Raw genomic sequence first — 20294 nt, 5'->3', positions numbered from 1 at the left:
GGGTGGGTCACCCTTGACACGTGAAGGACACGGCTTCGAATCCCGTCTAGTGAGCAAAACGAACAAAGACGCAAAGGTCACCGTGAACCGATGTCACGACTCCCCCGCGCTGACGTCATATCGAGTTTCATTTAAGTGACGCCACTATATTTTCAAAACGAGTGTGATTTTTACAGTATTTTTGTTTTAAGACGCGAGGTTGCCACCCGTCCTTGCTTTGATGTAATATCCCTGCATTGATGCATTTCATTTCATTAAATTGATATCACTAGATTGCCACGGTTATCATTTGTAATTCTTTACGACGCGAGTTTGCCACCAAGATCATCCTCTTATGGAGGTCAGCTCCCGTGGGATATCTCCAAGTCTTCGCAGAAACGTGACTTGGCAAGTCCTGGTTTGTTGCCAGTCGCGTGAAAGTTTGCCACTCATTAGCGTGCATGTACACGCACAGTCATCCTCCCCCGTCTCTCTTATGCTGTTGTGAATACAGGGGGGGGGGGGGTGCTTCAAAAACATGTGAACACTTGGTTCTTTCGGCAGTCACGTAGAAGGGAAATAATAAAACATTAAATACAATTCTCACGACGTTTCGGCCACAACGCAAGCAGCCGTCCTCAGGTGAAGAACAGGTCTGTCAGGAAGACAGCGTCTGAATGGGCTGTTATTTTATTACTTCCCTTCTACGTGACTTTACCGAAAGAACCAAGAAGATTAATCCCTGCAGTCACGAATGAAGCTTTACATCGAAATGTTAACACTTCTGAGACTTTGCAACAACACCACAGGAAAACGTGGAGACCTGCACCTGAGAAGATTGCAGGCGCGCGTTGACAACGTTGGCGAAGACTCTTCGGCTTTCTGAAGCTATTAGGACGGAACCACGATTGACCTCTGACAGTGGCGATGATGTTCACAATGGGTGAAGGGGCTGAGTTGGTACCCGCGACGGGTTTCGCAAATTCACAACCTTTCCGAGTGTATTTCCTTACGTTGAATACAAAAAAAGGCACGGAATAGCTTGCGATTTTAAGCGCTTTAATTTTGAGCGTACACGCAATGAACAGAAACAATGAACGTTCACTTTACAATCAAAATGCAATCAAAATGTTTTTGAGATATCAAATATTGCATTTTCAATAAAAACTGCAGAAGAAAAATATTAAATAAATGTGGATATCTACATAAAATGATATTATAAGCACACTATCCTAAAAATACAGCACCATATTTTAACACTAAAGCAGTCACTGACTCGCAACAACTTGCAATCAGAAGTGACAGAGTTAATTTCGGGTAAAATCGATGAAAATGGGGTATGCCGATAGCATAAAAAATTAACCCGTAAAAACAAAGTTTTTCACTATAAATCCTTTATATGCGTGGCATCGGGGCGGCTAGAGTCCTCTCGTCCTCTGGCTTGAGATGGCTGCCACCTATGGGTCAGATGAGTGTCTGCCACCATTAAACAATTGGTAATTAAATATTTAAATTTCTCTAAACTGTGTAAAATTTAGGAATTTTTTTTTCAGGAAAATGCATTGTCACGCACAACGAGTCTGTGTGCAAAATGTCAGCTCGATTGGATCACGGGAAGTGGGTTAAAAAACGACCGAAAGATTTGCACGGTCCTAAGCAAGCAAGCGAACTTAATATAAAGGATTTAAAAATGAGATGTGATTGAGCAAATCTGAGATCAGATTTGGAATCGGCACCCTGAAATTAGTCTAGAACAGCTGCAAAAGTCCAGGCCAGAAAAACATGTTGTGTTGTTGTTGTTGACCAACCAGTGTTAACGGCGAAAGTGTCCACCCCCCCACCTCCTCTCTGAAAATTTATGAAAAGCAGCGACTTAAAACTGAACACCCAAAACATTTTAACTGTTTTGGCTAAAAGTCTCCACCCTGGCTACCATTTCGCCAAGAACAATGGAACGTAGAACAACGTCGCTCAAAACAAACTCCGATTCTCTTTTAATCCTCCGATTCAGAAGTGGTGTCGACATCTGGACCCTCAAACCAGTCAAAGGGTGAGTGTCGCCGTTTTGCAGGAAGCTTGATGGAAGGTGATGCAGAGACCATCTTCCCTTGTTTGATCTTTGCTGTCAACGTGTTTTTTCTTGAGATCTCAATCGCCTGTAACAAATGAACACATCGAAGACAATTGGGCATCGTCAAGAGTCTAAAGTGGTCCTCCTGCTCAAGTGAGCATGGCTTGGTGTTCGTCTCTCGTGACGAGGTGTACGGCTCCTGCGGTGGATCGTGAGAGATGGCGATTGCGCGGGGAGGTCTTCGTCCGGAAGTGGAATGATTGTGGCCGATGAAGTCTCAATGCCACAAAAACAAGAATGTGAACGTGAAAACGAGGGCTCAAAACATCTGACACGAACACAATATTATTGTAAACATTAAACAGCATTTACATAAGAGGGGGGGGGGGGGAGCACTCAAAAGCTCCACACTGATAGAGTCAAGAATCCATGGCTACACTGCCATCTCCTGACCACCTCGTAGGCCAAGCCTGGCAGTCCCCGGCAGTCTCCCACCGACTCAACCCGCGTCATGTCCGAGATCTACGTTCATCAATGGGCCCATTGCAGATTGGTCAAAACAGTCGGCTTGAACGGGTGGGGTGACCAATCAGGTGACTGCATTGATGCCGCTACACGTGGACTGGGAATGAGAGCAACCGCCAGAAGAAATGCAGCGAGACACGTGGGAAAGAGAAGAAGTCACGTCACTGCAGGCAGAAGGAGCTCTGGTGGGAGTTCTACAGAGGGTGACCGCTGTACACGGCGTCTTGGAGGATGGTGGGAATACACCCGCAACTTGACCCCAGCACACACAAGCAGGCGAGCAATGAAACGGTGCGCCCATTTATAGAGAATGAGAAGATGTATTGATACTGGAGGAATGCGATGAGATATGAAGCTGTTTTTCACAGATGTCCAGTACTATTAACTTTGTATTTTTATTTGACCAGGTGAGGCCCACTGAGCTGTATAGCTCTTGTTCAGAAGTGTACTGGCCACAAATGACAGCTCAACCAAGTGGCCTATCACGTGGACATGTATAGCAGCCAAACACTCTGAGAGCGTGTTTGTCAACGTGGAGGGGAAAATCGGAGAACCTGGAGAAAAATCCACGCGACCACGGGGAGACCTCCTGTATGCCAGGTGAGGTCGTTCACATTTCACAACAACAAACAATACAAAAACACAATAGGAGCGCAAAGTGTAGGGAAGGTAAAACGTTTTTTTTTTTAATAAAAAAAAACCTAAACCATTTTTTTCTTAATTGTTTTTTTTACCCTTTTATCTGGCAACAAAACTGACACCTTTTTTACGAGGAGCCATGTTTGCATAGACCACAATACCTGCAGTCGGAATGCAAACAAAAAACACAACTCTGATAATGCATGCACTGTCTTTGAAGTTGATTGGTCCACACCTGAGACAGCTTTCCTTAGAGCCTAGTCTCACATGGTGTTGGACCAGATGACGCCAAAAGGCGCACAACTCAAAGACAATGCACCATCAGAGTATGAGAGCTCGGGGTAAAGCATTTACACCATTGGAACCTCATTTATAAGGAGTCATGTTTGCATAAACCACAATACCTGCAGTCATAATGCAAACAAAAAACACAACTCTGATAATGTAAGGCCCACTAAACCATCAGCTTCTCTTACAGAAGCGTCCCGGCCACAAGCGCGAGCAGCTCTACGAAGCGGCTCACCACGTGAAAGATTGTTGAAGAGCAACAATGATATTTTGGAGTAAGAGAAAAAAGTGCGTGACATCATCATCATCAGCATTGTTTAACCTGCCGCGCCGGGAGATCAAACGGGACTGCGAGTCTGGTGCACTCACCGTCTTGACACTCGTGACAACGACGGCAGATCTCATCTTGCCTGCTGCCCTGGCCTGTTCAGTTCGCTTGGACGGCATCACGCCCGACACACTTGCGAGCAGCTCTTCGTCGACCTAACGTATAAACGTGAATATCAATGAACACAAAATCATGCAAAGATCCTGCAATTTAAAACATTTATTCGGCCTTGCCGGAATACGAGTGCATTGTACGAGCAAATCTACATTTGCATTTTTTTTAATTTTGGGAATTCAGAAACCCGTCCCTTGGTCACGGGCATGCTTTGTGAGCACTCTCCGTCTCTGGCACATCCATCCTACGTTCATTGAACAAATGCTCCAAGCTCGTCAAGACGTCTATTCTACCTTCCCACATCCAGTGACCCTTTGAATCTGATTGATGGTGATGGAGACTCGCATTGAACTGCAGAAGTGATTTTAGTTTTTAAATTGTAAATTTTTTGTTTAATGTTATTGTCAAATGAATTGCTTAGATTACAATGACATAGTTTGTTAGATTACAGCAATTATTTAATTATCTGGGAAAAACTCTCCCTCCAGTTGGTCGAGCTCTGAGTTTGACAGCGCACCGCACATTAGGAGAATGCTTCTATCCAGCGTGAACATCCACACATGACCCAATCATCCCTAGCGCTCAAGCGAGCCACTTTGTCCCTACGAGAGTGGATCGAGTCCCATTGCATCGTCCAAAGAATTTCAATCAAAGCAGTCGCATTACTCACCATGAAATCCATGCTGTCCGAGCCCTCGGAGTCCGACAGATGCAAAACTTTTCGCTTTTTCTTCACGACCTCCCCCGTGGCAAGGGGCTTGGGGATGCCGCCCTTGGAAGGCGACTTGGCCACTGTCACCGGTGCGAGCAAAGGTGGAGTCTTGCAGATCGCACGGACACACAAACAGAGATCCCCCAGTTAGGCCTGCAGGCTTGCGGGAGTGCCGTGCTGATCGCAAACACCTAACGTCAGCGCTTAGCCCAGCGGGGTTCATTGAACGAGCCTGACTGATGACTAAGACCCGGGAGGTAAAAACTGGTCCAGATCTTGGTAGCTTGGATGAATACTATATTTTTAGGTTTTTTCGGTAAAGTCACGTAGGTAAAAAATTTAAATTAATAAAAGTAAAATAAAGCAAAATAAAATAAAAAATCACGACGTTTCGGAAGCAACACAAGCCTCCGTCTTCAGGTGGAACCGTCACAGCCACAACAGCTGTATCAAGTAAATGAGAGATCACAAGAAATACCACAAAGACACACAGAGAGAGATGTCTGTCTGCTTGTGTGTCTGTCTATAGTTTTCTAGTTAGATTTTTGTTGCTATTTCTTTTATGCCTGATGACGATTGCTTGTGTTGCAATCGAAACGTCGTAATATGCTATTATTTAATTGGCTATTTTATCTTTAGACGTGACTTAACCGAAAGAACCAAAGAATAATTCCTGCAGTCACGAAAGCTCCAAAATTAAGATTGAATCATGTTTACATTAACCACAATACTTGCAGTCAAATGCAAAAAAAAACAATACTCTGATCATTTATGTGTTGTCCTTGAAACTGATTGGTCCACACCAGAGACAGCTTTCTTTAGAGCCCAGTCTCATATGGTGTTCATCAGTTTTGTTGCCAGAGAAAAGGGGGAAAGCCCTCTCGACAAGCGAGCTCTGCGTCACCGCACTGCTCCTGAAGCCGCCGTCACAAACAACGCCAACTCACCGCTTCCAGCTGCATCTTCTTCTGAGCGAGCAGCTCCAGAATGCGGTTCACGTCGGCCAGCTCCAAGCCATCTCGGTCCAGCGCCAGCAACTCCTGGATAGTCTGCCGGTGATGGACGCTCTGTGAGGAAGAGGGGGGGGGGGGGGCGGCAGGGTGGAAGGGTCACGTGACACGGTGATCAAGAGACGTGGCCGGTCACCTCCGTGAAGTGCGAAAAGCACTTGCCGGGAGTCGTCTCAGCAGGGTTCTGGTGGTACATGTTGTTTGTCGTTTATTGTGAAAATTCCATCACAGTTCCTATGTGATCACTGTTTCATTGCTTTATTTTGGTGATTTCGAAAAGTTTACTGGTTTGGCCATGTTTGTGTTGTTGTAGTACAGAGAAAGACTGATGGCCTTAATCTAAGTTGTCTGGTGGTGGTTATTGTTGTTGTTTGACTTGCATCCCACTGGGATCGGTGTACGGTGTTTTTTCTACAATATTTTGCCGTCTTTTCTTGGATTTTCTGTTTGCACTTAGTCACAAAGTCACTTTAAGATGTTTTCTTGTTCATGTTTTTGTTGTTTGTTGCGGTTGCACCCGATTCAAGAGCCGAATGGCTCACAGGGCTACACCTAATCAATGAACTTGAACTTTCAGCAAAGTTCATTGCGTTGTCCACGTGACACCGACAGACCGTAGCGCACGGCGCGTCTTCGGCCAGTAACCTCCAACCGTGGGCCATGTAGAGGACTATTTAACAAAAATGTTACATTTTAGTTTGGCCAGCTAAGGTCCACTGAGCTACATACCTCTTTCTCAGTAGCGATCTGGCCACATCTCCTTTAGCAGTGGCAAAATATAGTGATAGGTTTTTACCCTTTCAACTGGTACAAAAACTGACACCTTTATACAAGGCATCATGTGTGCAATAACCACAACACAAGCAGTCAAAATGCAAACAGAAAGACACAACTCTGATGATGATATGCACTGTCCTTGAAGTTGATTGGTCCACACCCGAGACAGCTTTTCTTAGAGCCCAGTCTCCATTGGTGTTGGACCAGATGACGCCAAAAGGCGTACAACTCAAAGACAATGCACTATCAGAGTATTGAGAGCTCGGGGTAAGCATTTACACTATGAGACATCTCCTTTACCAGTGGCAAAATCTAGTAATAGGTTTTTACCCTTTCAACTGGTACAAAGGTGACAGTTTTTGTACCAGTTGAAAGGGTAAAAACCTATTACTATAAAATGTGCCAGTGATGTTTTTCCCTGCACATCTCCAATCACCGGTTGTTCCATCTCGATTCGATTCTCTAGCCGCTGACGCTGCTTCAGGACCAGCTCGTTCACTGCGAAAAGACGCGTGTGGGGGAAAAAGCTGTTAAATATTAAACAACGCGAGCATCATACTCTTAGGTTATTTAGGTAAAGTCAGGTAGGTAAAAAATTAACCCGTAAAAACAAAGTTTTTCACTATAAATCCTTTATATGCGTGGCGGCTAGAGTCCTCTCGTCCTCTGGCTTGAGATGGCTGCCACCTATGGGTCAGATGATTGCCTGCCACCATTAAGCAATTGGTAATTAAATATAATTAATTTTTTCCTAAAAAGTGTAAAGTTATGGAAAAAAATTTTCACTAAAAAAAATTGTCACGCACAACGAGTCTGTGTGCAAAATGTCAGCTCGATTGGATCACGGGAAGTGGGTTAAAAAACGACCGAAAGATTTGCACGGTCGTAAGCGCGCAAGCAAGCAAACTTAATATAAAGGATTTAAATAAAAAACGACCGAAAGATTTGCACGGTCGTAAGCGCGCAAGCAAGCAAGCAAGCAAGCGAACTTAATATAAAGGATTTAAAAAGGAGAGTACTGTTAAACGCTGGGGATGTCAACGCTCGGTAAAGTAGAATAGTACCTGTTAAATAAGATGGTCCAAATATGTGTCGTTAAATCTTTTTTGCATGGTTAATAACATCTTTCCCATTATTACTCAGTTTGTACCCATCATCACAGTTGAAGTTATTCTAGATTTGAAGCTTTCGTGACTGCAAGGATTCATATTCTTAGGTTTTTTTCGGTAAAGTCACGTAGGTAAAAAAATAAAATTAATAAAAGTTAAATAAAAATAAAAGATTTTTATTTTATTTTTATTTTACTTTTATTAGTTGAAGTTACGTCTGTGTTTGTATATATGGATGGCTTCGTGTAAAATTCCGTCACAGTTCCTATGATTGCTTTTTCATTGCTTTCATGGCTTTATTTTGGTGATTTCGAAAAGTGTATTGGTTTAGCCATGTTTGTGTTGTTGTAGTACAGAGTTAGACTGATGGCCTTAATCTAAGCTGTCTTGTGGTTGTTGTTGTTGTTGTTTGACTTGCATCCCACTGGGATTTTTGCACACAGCGTTGGTGTACGGTGTTTTTTCTGCAATATTTTGCTGTCTTTTCTTGGATTTTCTGTTTGTACTCAGTCACATATTCACTTTAAGATGTTTTCTTGTTCATGTTTTTGTTTTTTGTTTGTTGCAGTTGCACCCGATTCAAGAGCCGAATGGCTCACAGGGCTACACCTAATACATGAAACTTGAACTTGAACAAACCTTTGATGGTAGCCAGGAGGTTTGCAGAGCATCAATCGTTGAAGGCCTGTGTTGCATTGCCGTGAAACAAAATTTGCGAAAAATGCAGGTGGATGGAAAATAAGTAAAAAACAACTCACAGAGGAAGTTTGGATATATCTGCTTTGAATTCTTAATGGCGGAACTGCACTTTGGGCAGCTATTGTTCTCCTCCAGACTCCGACGGATGCATTTGCAACTGAAACGCAGACAAAATGCAATGGCGAGTAAATTGGCAATCACCTGTACAACTCTACACTATATACAAGCATCAATCAACAAAAAGGTGAAGCAATGACACGTGAACAAACGACCCGCGGCACACCTAGCCCTCCTCGGGATCCGCATAAAAAACGGGGAATTAACAACAACAAATATACAGATTCCGACGCGTTGGATGCACAACCACCGCATGGATGGCAGGGTTCCACACCACCCTGCCAACCTCCCATCCGTCAGGTGGAGAGAAGGCGAAGACCAACATGTCGAGCATCCCTCTACACACACTTATCCGGACGTCTGTCTACGTCCCGGGTCGAGAAGTCGTACTTCAGGGCCGACCCATGTACTGGGCAAAGAAGTCGCACTTCAGGGCTGCTCCAGTATCTACATTTTTAAACATATATATACAATTTACATGACACAACCAAAATAAATCTGCCTGCTCCTGTCCATAAATGGTGGCCGCACGCACGAACCGCATCTCCAAAGAGCATCCCGTGCTTGCGTCCCAGCAGCCCTCAATGAGGACCACAACCGACATTACATGTCAACCGTTAGCACCCCCGCCTTTCCAACGTGGCGTCTCCATCCTAAAACCGCGCACGTCGGCCATATCGGGGGGCTTAAACCCAGTCTCTCTCCAAGACTCGCATCGCAGCATATAGCTGTACCGACCGATCTGAGACCCAATCTCTCTCCAAGACTCGCATCGCAGCATATAGCTGTACCGACCAATCTGAGACCCAACCTCTCTCCAAGACTCGCATCGCAGCATATAGCTGTAATGACCGAGCTGAGACCCAATCCCTCTCCAAGACTCGCATCGCAGCATATAGCTGTACCGACCGATCTGAGACCCAATCTCTCTCCAAGACTGAATGCTGGGGTACCCCCCCTGGTGAGACACTGCTTAACCAATACATACTTCACCTGGAATGGAACCTTCTACAAGCAAATTGAGGGCACCCCAATGGGCTCCCCCCTATCTCCGGTTGTAGCCAACATCTTCATGGAGAAATTTGAGACGGACGCCATCCAGACTGCCACTCTACGCCCGACCTTATGGAAGAGGTACGTAGACGACACTTTTGTCATCTGGCCACATGGCCGGCCTGCTCTAGACCAATTTCTCGACCACATCAATTCCATACACCCAGCCATCAGATTCACCATGGAAGTCGAAAATGATGGCAAGCTACCCTTTTTGGATGTCCTAATCAAAAGGAGACCTGATGGTTCAATGAGCCACTCTGTCTACAGGAAAGCCACCCACACGGATGCTTATCTAAAACCGGATTCCCACCACCATCCATCCCAGAAGAATTCCCTCATCAAGACTCTATATCATAGAGCCCAATGCATCTCCGACCATGAACACATTTCCAGTGAACTCAAACACGTACGCCAAGCTCTTAAGGCTAATGGTTACTCCGACTACACAATCCGCAAAGCCATCACTCCAACCATCAAGAAGGATCCTGTTGAGGAGCCTTTCAAGACCATCACCTTACCCTACATTGCTGGGGTCACAAAAAAGATCTCCAAAATCCTGATTAAACACAAGATCCAGGTCCGATTCAACACAGTACATAAAATCCGTGATCTGGTCCCGTCTGTAAAAGATGTGGTTCCAGACATACAGTACCCTGGCGTCTACAAACTAAGTTTCCTCTGTGGTAGCAGTTACATTGGAGAAACCAAACGACATGTCTCGGACCGCATCCGTGAACATAAGGCAGACCTGAAACACGGTAGGACAAACACCTCAGCCGTGGCAGATCACTGTTACAATTCAGTGGGCTCACATGACATTGACTTCTCCAAGACAGAGGTTCTCTGCAAGCCATCTGGCTATCATGAGAGATTCGTTCATGAGGCGATCCACATATACAAACACAGAGACAATTTCAACCGAGAAGATGGATTCTGTCTTAGCAATCATTGGAAGGACGTAATAAACCATTTCGGATCTTAACTGATTGTGTTCACGTTTACGGTGACTTTCAGACCGTGTTCCACTCACTGGCATGGTGCAGTGTGCAGAGTAATGTATGGTGTCGTAATTGTACAGTAAACATATAGCAGTATGATACACATTAGGGTGGGTAGAATAATACATAGTGTTATATTAAAATGGATAAGGCAGCTACTGCAGCAGCAGCAGCAAGTGCAGCAGCAGCAGCAAGTGCAGCAGCAGCAGCAAGTGCAGCAGCAGCAGCAGCAGCAACTGCAGTAGCAGCAGCAACTGCAGCAGCAGCAGCAGAAACTGCAGCAGCAGCAGCAACTGCTGCAGCAGCAGTAACTGCAGCTCCCTTTGATGCTGTTAATCCTGCATAATGCACATGCATATGCAGTACTAATCACATTCCTGCATTTCCCATAAATATGCTAAATTCCTTTTGATATGCAAATTCCTTTGTCAATGCGCCCAGCTTATATATATGCTCCAAGCTCGTGTGCTGTTTCATTCAGACTCTGTCGCCTCGACGGACCTGGTTTTCACCTGAGGACGGCTGCTTGCGTTGTGGCCGAAACGTCGTGAGAATTGTTTTATTATGTTTTATTTTTATTATTTTATTACTTCCCTTCTACGTGACTTTACCGAAAGAACCAAGAAGATGAATCCCTGCAGTCACGAAAGCTTTAAATCGAAATCTCTCTCCAAGACTCGCATCGCAGCATATAGCTGTACCGACCGAGCTGAAACCCAATCTCTCTCCAAGACTCGCATCGCAGCATATAGCTGTACCGACCGATCTGAGACGACCCATTGTTCACTCCCTGCACAACATGCACCCTAACAACTGAGGGATACAGTCCCAACGTAACGGGACAACTACACCTGAATACCACGAATCTCCAGCCCACTGTTTCAACGCGCCTCGGAGTGTTTCAACCTCCGGGCCGTCAGGGTGAGCCTACTGCTCCAGATGCACCACGGAGGGTCTCAACCTCCGGGCCGTCAGGTCAAGCCGTCAGCTACTCCATGACGGGACCACACTCTCCGAGCCATGTGAGCGCACAGCCCACTAGGCTAGACATGCCACGGAGTGTTTCAATCTCCGGGCTGTCAGGTCAAGCCGTCAGCCATAGCATGACGGGACCACACTCTCCGAGCCATGTGAGCACACAGCCCACTAGGCTAGACATGCCACGGAGTGTCTCTATCTCCGGGCTGTCAGGTCAAGCCGTTAGCCATAGCATGACGGGACCACAACTCTCGTGTTAGATACGCAACACCCGCTGGGCCATTCTGGTCAGGATCTGCACCCCAAGATATTTGTAAGCCAGCATGACAATTCCCATCCTTGGCAGCATGTCACCATCTCAAGATAAATGCCCCATACAGTCTATACATCGTTAACAATGACAGCACAAGCTATACATTAACAATCACGAACAAAGCTCAATACAAACTATACATTGTTAACAATCACAAGCAAAGTTTCGCACACATTGACAACACTCACGAGCGAAGCTCCACACAGTTTACCCAACAACAATCACGACTCCCCGACGACAACGAAGAGAATGTCAACAAAAAAAGCATTAAGCCGGAGCGCGTAAATGTACGAAATGTCAGGGGCCTGGTCTCCCGACCTCCAACCTTTGGCCAGAGCAGCAAAGGCGGTGACCAGCGTGTCGGTCAATGTGCCAGCCCTGGCGTCGGTTACAGTAAGTTTGGCGTCCTCACTGTCCGGTCGCAGCGCTGATGACGCGGTATGCTAGGTTGCAAACAGCTGTCACCCGGCGGTGAGGGACGCAGCGCTGATGACGCGGCGTTGTTCGGTTGGACAGCGCTGAGCCCAGAAGTGATGTCACTCCCAGCGGCCACTGCTCCCCCGGCAAAAGTGACGACACACCCGGATGGGAAGATGCCGACAGCGCCGCAGCTGGCTGCAGTCCCGGATCGCTCTCACAGTTTATCAACCGTAACCACACCTCGTACCTTACCCACGTCCTTCTCCACTCACCACCACTCTTCTTACTTTCATCTTCCATTACATTTTTCATATAATTTATTTTGTTTCATTATTTTCATTATTACTTTGGCGTCGCCCGAGTTTTGGGTGGCGGCCGATCCCTGCACCCAAACCCGCCCGCCTCCGTGTTCACTGCACACGCCTCGCGGCGCTACAACAGCCGACAAATGCCGTTTACTGCAGTGCCACACAACTCGCCTTAACTGCCGCATCGCACAGCTGTTGGGCAGTGCGAGTAAACGAGGCCTGTTGCTTCGATTCACGAAGCTGGAGGACGCTGGCTGTATTGTTCATGCGGCGCGGCTTAACATCCGCCCCGGGCACGGTTTCTACCAGCAACGTCCTCACAAGGCACCTCTTCCGGTACCATCAGCGACTGTGAGCTTGGCGTGCCCCAGCATCGCCAGCAAGTGGGAGATCTACGTGCTCCGTCCAACGTTCACCACCATCAGCGAGTGGGAACGCGAAGCAGACTGTCATCTCCTCAACACGAGAGAGTTGGCTTGCCTGCTGCCCAGCACCACCAGTGAACGGGAGCTCTGCGAGGTATGTCCATCCTGCTGCACCACCTGCGAGCTGGAGCACAGAGCGTGGTCAGCTAATCCACTGGACTTCGTGTACTTCTGGCTGCTTCATTGTACGCCCCGCCTGCGTGGTTCTGTACGCCCGTGTACGCGCTCAGCGAGTGTTTACACGGGCGTGTTTGCATCCGCTACGTATGGGGAAGTGCTTGCTGATAGCGTGGAGCTTGGACAACGACACCTCGACTTGCTGCTCAGGGCAGCTGAGCCGCTGATTGGAGTCCATCCGAATCCGGGCCCCTTCATCCGCACCATCGTTGCAGCACGGGCTGATATAATAGGGCTACGACATGCACCGTCTCTTCATCATCTGCACCTGCAACCCGCACTCCTGAGGACGCTCTCTGTCCTTGGGCCTCTCCGAGGCCAACGTCGGAGACTGCATCGGCACCGTGGTTGCAGAGGTGGCAGGGGCCGCCGTTCACAGGTCGACCTCGAACCAGCCAACTCCTCTGTTCCCTCGACGCCTCACCTGCACGGATCTTCACATCTACCTTCACATATCCGCCTCGGTCTGCTCAACGCACGCTCCATCACCAATAAATCAGCCCTGATTCACGATACCATCTCGGACCACCACATCGACCTTTTGCTCATCACTGAGACCTGGTGCAGGCAAGACTCCCCGCCAGCTATCTCTCTGGAAGTTGCGCCCCCAGGATACAAGGTTCTACATAAACCTCGCGCAACTAACCAGCGGGGTGGTGGCTTAGCGGTCGTTTACAATGCTCACTTGAAAATTAAAGAGCTCCATCTACCAATGGCTCAGGCCACATTCGAGGTCCAGTCCGTATCCCTTACTACTAACAACGAGTGCTTTTACATTATTTCTATCTATCGCCCTCCAGATGGCAGCATCAACACCTTCGTAAATGAGCTTTCGGAATTCCTATATCTGATTCCTAACCCATCTCACAGGCTCGTGCTTACAGGCGACTTCAATTGCCCCGGCAATACCCCAGCCTCCATCGATAGTCACCTTGAGTCAACTTTGGCCTGCCATAACCTGGTCATCACAAACTCAGGCCCCACCAGAGCTTCGTCAACAAACGTTGAGAGCATGCTCGACCTGGTTCTGGAACCTAACCAGCACCGACGCATCACTGCACTGGGAGTTTTCCAAACTGGTTACTCCGACCACCGCCTTATACTTTCTTCCCTCCAATTTCCGAAGCCAATCACCATCAAATTCACCCGCAACTTGCGTAATTTTAAGGGTATCGAATTTTCTGCTTTTCGTCACCTCCTTGCAAACTCGCTTTCAATGTTATCCCCATCATCGGATCCAACCGTCTGCGCTCTCCAACTAGAAGCTGACATGAGGGCGGCGCTGGACAAACTAGCTCCATTAAAATCACGAACCGCTACGCAGTCTTCTCACGACACTCACTGGCTCTCAAGAGATGCCATCATTGCTAAGCGAACCAGGAGGCGTCTTGAACGTATCGCATCCCGCAGTGGTCTACCTGCTGATCGACTTTCTTACAGAGTCGCCTGCAGGAAAACTAACAAACTGATCCTTGTCTCACGTTCCTCCCACATTGAGGAACGCATCAAAAAAGCAACCGGAAACCCGCGCATTCTATGGAAAACTCTCAAAGATCTTCTCCATCCTGGTAGCACTATGGTCCCTCACCTTAGCGATCCCCTTGCCTCACTGAAACTTGCCACCTCTTTTAATACTTACTTCAACAACAAGCTAATCGCCGTCGCAAACTCGTGCACGTCTACTGACACATTGCACCATTGTACCCCGCTCATGGTACCTAAAATTGTAAGCACTATCCCAGACACTCTTCTAACTATGCTAAAGCCTGTGTCTACAAAAGACGTTTTCGCTTTAATTGAATCACTTCCTTTGAAGTCATCTCCACTCGACGTGCTCCCAGGTTCCTTGTTCAAGCAATGTGCTCCGGAACTCGCCATCATGATCAGGAACATCGCAAATGCCTCCTTCTCTTCGGGGTGTTTTCCGTCCAACCTCAAATCTGGCCTGGTTTCTCCCTTGTTAAAGAAACCAAATTTAGATCCGGATGACCCATCTAGTTATCGTCCCATCACTAACCTCTCGAACCTCTCTAAACTCCTTGAACGACTAGCCCTCGCCCAGCTACAACCACACGTCACCTCCGCCGCAAACTACTGCAACTTCCAGTCAGCTTACCGTCAAAACTATTCCACAGAAACAGCACTCACTAGGGTGCTCGATGACATTTTAACGATCGTTGATTCCGGCTCAACTGTTGCACTTGTAAGTCTGGACATTTCGTCAGCCTTCGACACCATCAACCATTCGCTCCTTACTTCCCTCCTGAAATCCGACTTCGGTATATGCGGCTCAGCACTCAAGTGGATAGCTTCGTACCTTTCTGACCGGCAATCCTCAGTCAGGGTGGGCATGTCCACATCGCCTGAAACAAGAGCATTATGCGGGGTTCCCCAGGGCTCTGTTCTAGGTCCCCTGCTCTTCACAGCCTACACTTCCCCGATCGGCCGACTCATTGCAAGCTTCGGTGTTAAGCACCACTCATATGCGGATGACACGATTCTATTCACCCCCATCGAATCTAGCAATGCATCTGGATTCGAGAGGCTCTCGGAATGTACCACCGCCGTGCAACAATGGTTCACTGCACACAACCTAGCCCTTAATCCGAAAAAGTCAGTGGCCATCATGTTAGGTACCAAGCAACGTCTCAATTCAGCAGCACTCCCCACACACATACACATCTTCGGTCACAGCATCAAGTTCACCGACCACTTCAGCTACCTCGGTGTCATCCTAGATTCAACTTTATCCTTCGACCGTCAAACCAACCATATCATCAGCTCATGTAACTTTCACCTGAAGGCTCTTAGACACATACGTCCTCTCATCTCTACTGAAATTGCCAACACTTTGGCATGTTGCATAGTTGGGTCTCGCCTTGACTATTGTAACTCCGTCCTTGTCCGGACCTCCGCTGGCAACCTAAAGAAGCTTCAAAGACTACAAAACAACCTAGCACGCGTCGTCATTGCCCACACTCATCCCCGCCTCGACTCACTAGCTCGTCTCCGCGCTCTCAACTGGCTCCCCATTGCCAGTAGGGTCACATACAAGACCGCCTGCCTCTGCCACAATGCCTTCATATCCGCCTGCCCGCCGTATCTTTCTTCATTATTGACAACTTGCAGCTCAGCACACGGCAGATGCCTGCGCAGCGCGACTCACGACCTCCTCTCAATACCAAGATCCAGGATGGTCATGTCTACGCGCCGCTTCTCGGTGGCAGCCCCAACAGTCTGGAACGATATCCCTCTGCACATTCGCAGCATCACCTCAATCGCCTCCTTCAAGAGACACTTAAAACTCACCTCTACAATCATGCTTTTGAGCGACTCTGAGCTTGGCTCCGCGCCTCTGAGTTGCGGCCACTACGTCTGCAAATTTGCGCGCGTTACAAATTGTACTATTATTATTATTAATGTAGTAACTTGACGGGAGACGACCTTACGGATAGCACACTCTTTATTAACACCAGCTTATATTACACGGGTGGCTAACTGCAGCCTAACCCACGGGGTTCCCCTGGCTACACCCACACGGGCTCTTACGCCCTGTAGCTTCTCGGAACCCCACCCGGCTGGGGTGTCCGTCTCGACTCTGGGTCCCACAGCCTCGTCCCACATGGACGTCAGACCACGGGTCCCACAGTCTCGCCTCCGAGCCGCACAGGGTCCCGGCCCTTACAAGGACAGCGGGACTAGGGGTCTCAGGGCCCTACCTCTTCAACTCCGTCTTCGATCTTCAACTGGTTATCAACTCCCGAGTGCTCCCGCGCGTCCTCCTTTATAGTCCTCCATGCGGACGTCGCTGAGAGCACCCATCCCAGTCGAACCAATCACTGCGCGCTGCCCACGATCCTATTTCCCACATTGTGTCAGCGCGCACAACCACGCACCCCGCGCCGCCCCGTGATCCCATCACTCTCGGCGCGTGTCAACTCCACCACTCTTGATGTAGCCACACACGGCGCGCTCACACACACGCCGCCCCTTTGTCAGCGCGTACCGCCACACATATACAAGGACTGTTTTCTTGGAATTTCTCTCACTTGATACAGCTGTCGTGCTGTGACGGTTCCCACCTGAAGACAGTAGCTTGTGGTGCCTCCGAAACGTCGTGATTTTTATTTTATTTTACTTTTATTAATTTTAAATTTTTACCCTACCTGGTGACTTTACCGAAAAACACATAAGAATAGGCTAAGAGCGCTCACTGCATTGTTCCAAAACACCTCCAAGGAGTTGTCGAATGTTCACGCGAAAGAGAAGAAAGGCACGATCACAAACGATCAAAACCATCTGATCTCGTGATGAAGCTGACGAGTACTAAACTGCGAGTTGCTATCAACGCTGATTAAAAACCGGCACGGCTTTTAACGGGATGTATTCATTCTAATAGAGCCAGCGTCTCGTGGCAGGATGTCAACTCGTGTGTTCTCTCACTGCTCATCAAAATACTATTCAGAGCAGCTCTCTGGGTGCACAATTAGCGCAGAATATCGAGAAACCAGGGGGGGGGGGGTTGTATTCTTGGCTCTTTCGGTAAAGTCACGTAGAAGGGAAATACTAAAATACTAAAAGTATTACCTAGATAATAAAATTAAAATTCATGAATTTGTATTTTAATTATTCCTTTTTTGTAAAATTTAAATTCAATTAAATAAAATCGAAACTCAAGGGGATTTGCTCAAAGCGTCTGCCGTGCATAATTCTCACATTAGGCGGGACATGTTATTGTTTTCGCCCGGCATTAGCCATGAACATGTCAAACGCGAGTGACATTCAGGTGACTGCTGCACACGGATTCAAGGCGAGCTGCAGTAACAATCATCCTCCACCAACGAAACATTCAAACAAACTCCAAGTCACAGTGATCGGGGCAGGATGCCTCTTGTTTGCGAGGGACGCGCGTGTGTGGGATTAGATCATCACGGGAGCACGTGGGATCTGACTCATCACAAGCAGCACGCCCTGCTGACTCATCATGACTAAATACAACAACAACAAGGCTACCCACTCGATAAAAGGGCTTGCCACAGACACTGCAGTGGTGGGGGGAGTTCATTCCTCACCTTGTGCTGCCAGCCAGCCTGCCTACCTGTATACCAGCCTGCCTACCTGTATACCTGCCTGTCTACCTGCCTGCCTGTCTACCTGTCTACCTGCCAGCCTGTCTACCTGTATGCCTGCCTGTCTGTACTGCCTGTCTACCTGCCTGTCTACCTGCCTGTCTACTCTGCCTGTCTACCTGCCTGTCTACCTGCCTGCCTGTCTACCTGCCTACCTGCCTGTCTGACTACCTGTCTACCTGCCTGTCTGTGTACCTGCCTACCTACCGACCTACCTGCCTGCCTGCCACCTGTCTACCTGCCAGCCCGCCAGCCCGCCCGCCTGCCAGCCTGTCTACCTGCCCACCTGCCTGTCTACCTGCCTGCCCGCCTGCCAGGCTGCGTGCCTGTCTGTCTACCTGCCAGGTGAGATGGTGCCGACGACGGGGAAACTCGTTTGCGATCGCCGTCTATTTGATTAGGAATGGGGCCACATTGCGGATGCGGTTTCTTTTCGTCTTCACGCGAAAGGATTTCGTTCCTTAGCCGCTTCGCCCCGAAGGTACGTGTGTGTGTATGTGTGTGTGTGTATAACACTGTGTGTGTGTATAACACTGTGTGTGTGTGTATAACACTGTGTGTGTGTATAACACTGTGTGTGTGTATAACACATTACCAGTGTTGTGTGTGTGTGTGCAAGTGTTAGGTTCGATTCCCGCTCATGGCCAACACCGGTGACGATTATCTGAACCGGTCATGGGCCTCCCCTAGGTCTACTCGGCCTCATGAGTGCCTGGTACGCCACTGGGTGTGTGTGTGTGTATAACACTGTGTGTGTGTATGTGTATAACACTGTGTGTGTGTGTATAACACTGTGTGTGTGTGTATAACACTGTGTGTGTATATATATAACACTGTGTGTGTGTATATATATAACACATTACCAGTGTAATGTGCTATTCAGTGGCCTAAAATAAAATGTTTCGCTCCGGATGATCGCTGCAAAGTATAACCTGTGTTTTGATTTAGTGTGCTGATCTTAAAGGTGCATTGAAAAATGTTGATACTCCGATTGATGCTGCTGTTGTGGAGTGACTCATGCAGCAGCCAGCTGTGGCTGCAGGGTTCTGGTGGTACATGTTTATGTCGTTTACTAGCTGTACTACCCGGCTTCGCCCGGGACTTGTATCCACCACGGCCGGCCGCCTTTGTCTCCCCAGTGGCGATGTTAATACGCCACACCAGTTACTCGTTTGAGGCTGAGTCGACCTAGGGGAGGTTCAAATAATCGTCACCGGTGGTTGCCGTGAGCGGGAATGGAACTCGGTTCGCCGGGTTGGTAGCGCAGCGTAGCGTTAACCACTACACCCACCGCTCCTCACACACCACACACGCACAGACACACACAGACACACACACAGACACACGCAGACACACACAGACAGACCACACACACAGACACACAGAGAGCACGAACCACCACTAACGCTCCCCACACACCACACACGCACACACACAGACACACACACAGACACACACACATACACACACATACATACACATACATACACACAAACACTACACACACATACACACCATACATACACAGAGACATACACACAAAACACACATACATACACACAAACACATACACAATACCACACACATACATGCAGACACACAGACAGACCATAACACACATACATACACACACATACATACACAGAAACACATACACACACATACATACAACACACATACATACACACAAACACATAAAAAAAACCGACATACATACACACACATACAACACACAAACACATACACACATACATACACACATACATAGAGACACACAGACATACACATAAACACATACACACATACACATGACCCGGCTTCGCCCGGGACTTGGATCCACCACGTCCGGCCGCCTTTGTCTCCCCAGTGCCGATGTGAAAACGCCACACCAGTACTCGTTTTGAGGCTGAGTCCCTCCCTCGCCACTCTCCCTCCTCGCCACTCTCCCTCCCTCACGACTCTGTAGAGGACGTGAAACTTTTATGAATTTACCTTAGATTCGCGTGGTGGGTGTCGAGGCCTAGCACCGTGCAGAGCCTCCCGCCTCGCCTGATTTTCCCACCCGGCTGACGCTGGGTACGGGTGCCGGTCCCCCCCCCCTAGCGCTCGAACAATACTGAGT

At 48.0% G+C, this 20294-nt stretch overlaps 3 protein-coding genes across 3 annotated transcripts in view; 1 reads left to right on the top strand and 2 right to left on the bottom strand.

Moving 5' to 3' along the window:
• LOC133362981 (uncharacterized) overlaps positions 1 to 20294 on the bottom strand; it is a 439193-nt gene that overhangs the window by 282529 nt on the left and 136370 nt on the right. The gene's annotated exons all lie outside the window — the stretch shown is intronic.
• Positions 1904 to 13250, bottom strand: LOC133338974 (uncharacterized). The gene is made up of 8 exons (XM_061547100.1): positions 13177 to 13250; positions 12922 to 12990; positions 8311 to 8408; positions 6880 to 6941; positions 5604 to 5723; positions 4615 to 4764; positions 3872 to 3985; positions 1904 to 2135 (listed from the first exon to the last, which is right to left on the bottom strand). Exons 1-8 carry the CDS (start codon positions 13248 to 13250, stop codon positions 1974 to 1976), a joined length of 849 nt encoding a protein of 282 aa, XP_061403084.1. The 3' UTR covers positions 1904 to 1973.
• The window catches only part of LOC133338973 (scavenger receptor class F member 2-like), a 42708-nt gene continuing 40213 nt past the window's right edge, over positions 17800 to 20294 (top strand). The window contains exons 1-2 of the mRNA XM_061547099.1: positions 17800 to 17829; positions 18490 to 18517. Coding sequence (XP_061403083.1) covers positions 17800 to 17829; positions 18490 to 18517 — 58 coding nt within the window. The remainder of the gene's footprint in view (positions 17830 to 18489; positions 18518 to 20294) is intronic.

This window comes from Lethenteron reissneri, unplaced genomic scaffold (assembly GCF_015708825.2).
Source record: "Lethenteron reissneri isolate LAM-NWPU_2019-01 unplaced genomic scaffold, ASM1570882v1 scaffold_1639, whole genome shotgun sequence".
NCBI classification, from domain to species: Eukaryota; Metazoa; Chordata; class Hyperoartia; order Petromyzontiformes; family Petromyzontidae; genus Lethenteron; species Lethenteron reissneri.
Note: the sequence above shows the minus strand (reverse complement) of the source record. Positions and strands in the feature narration are given on the sequence as shown.

Coding starts and splice junctions, on each gene's coding strand:
- LOC133338974 (XM_061547100.1), bottom strand. CDS start 13,250: ATGGTGCGGATGAAGGGGCCCGGATTCGGATGGACTCCAATCAGCGGC. Junction 4,765..5,603: donor AGAAGATGCAGCTGGAAGCG/GTGAGTTGGCGT, acceptor GCGATCTGCAAG/ACTCCACCTTTGCTCGCACC. Junction 3,986..4,614: donor CGGACAGCATGGATTTCATG/GTGAGTAATGCG, acceptor TTTATACGTTAG/GTCGACGAAGAGCTGCTCGC.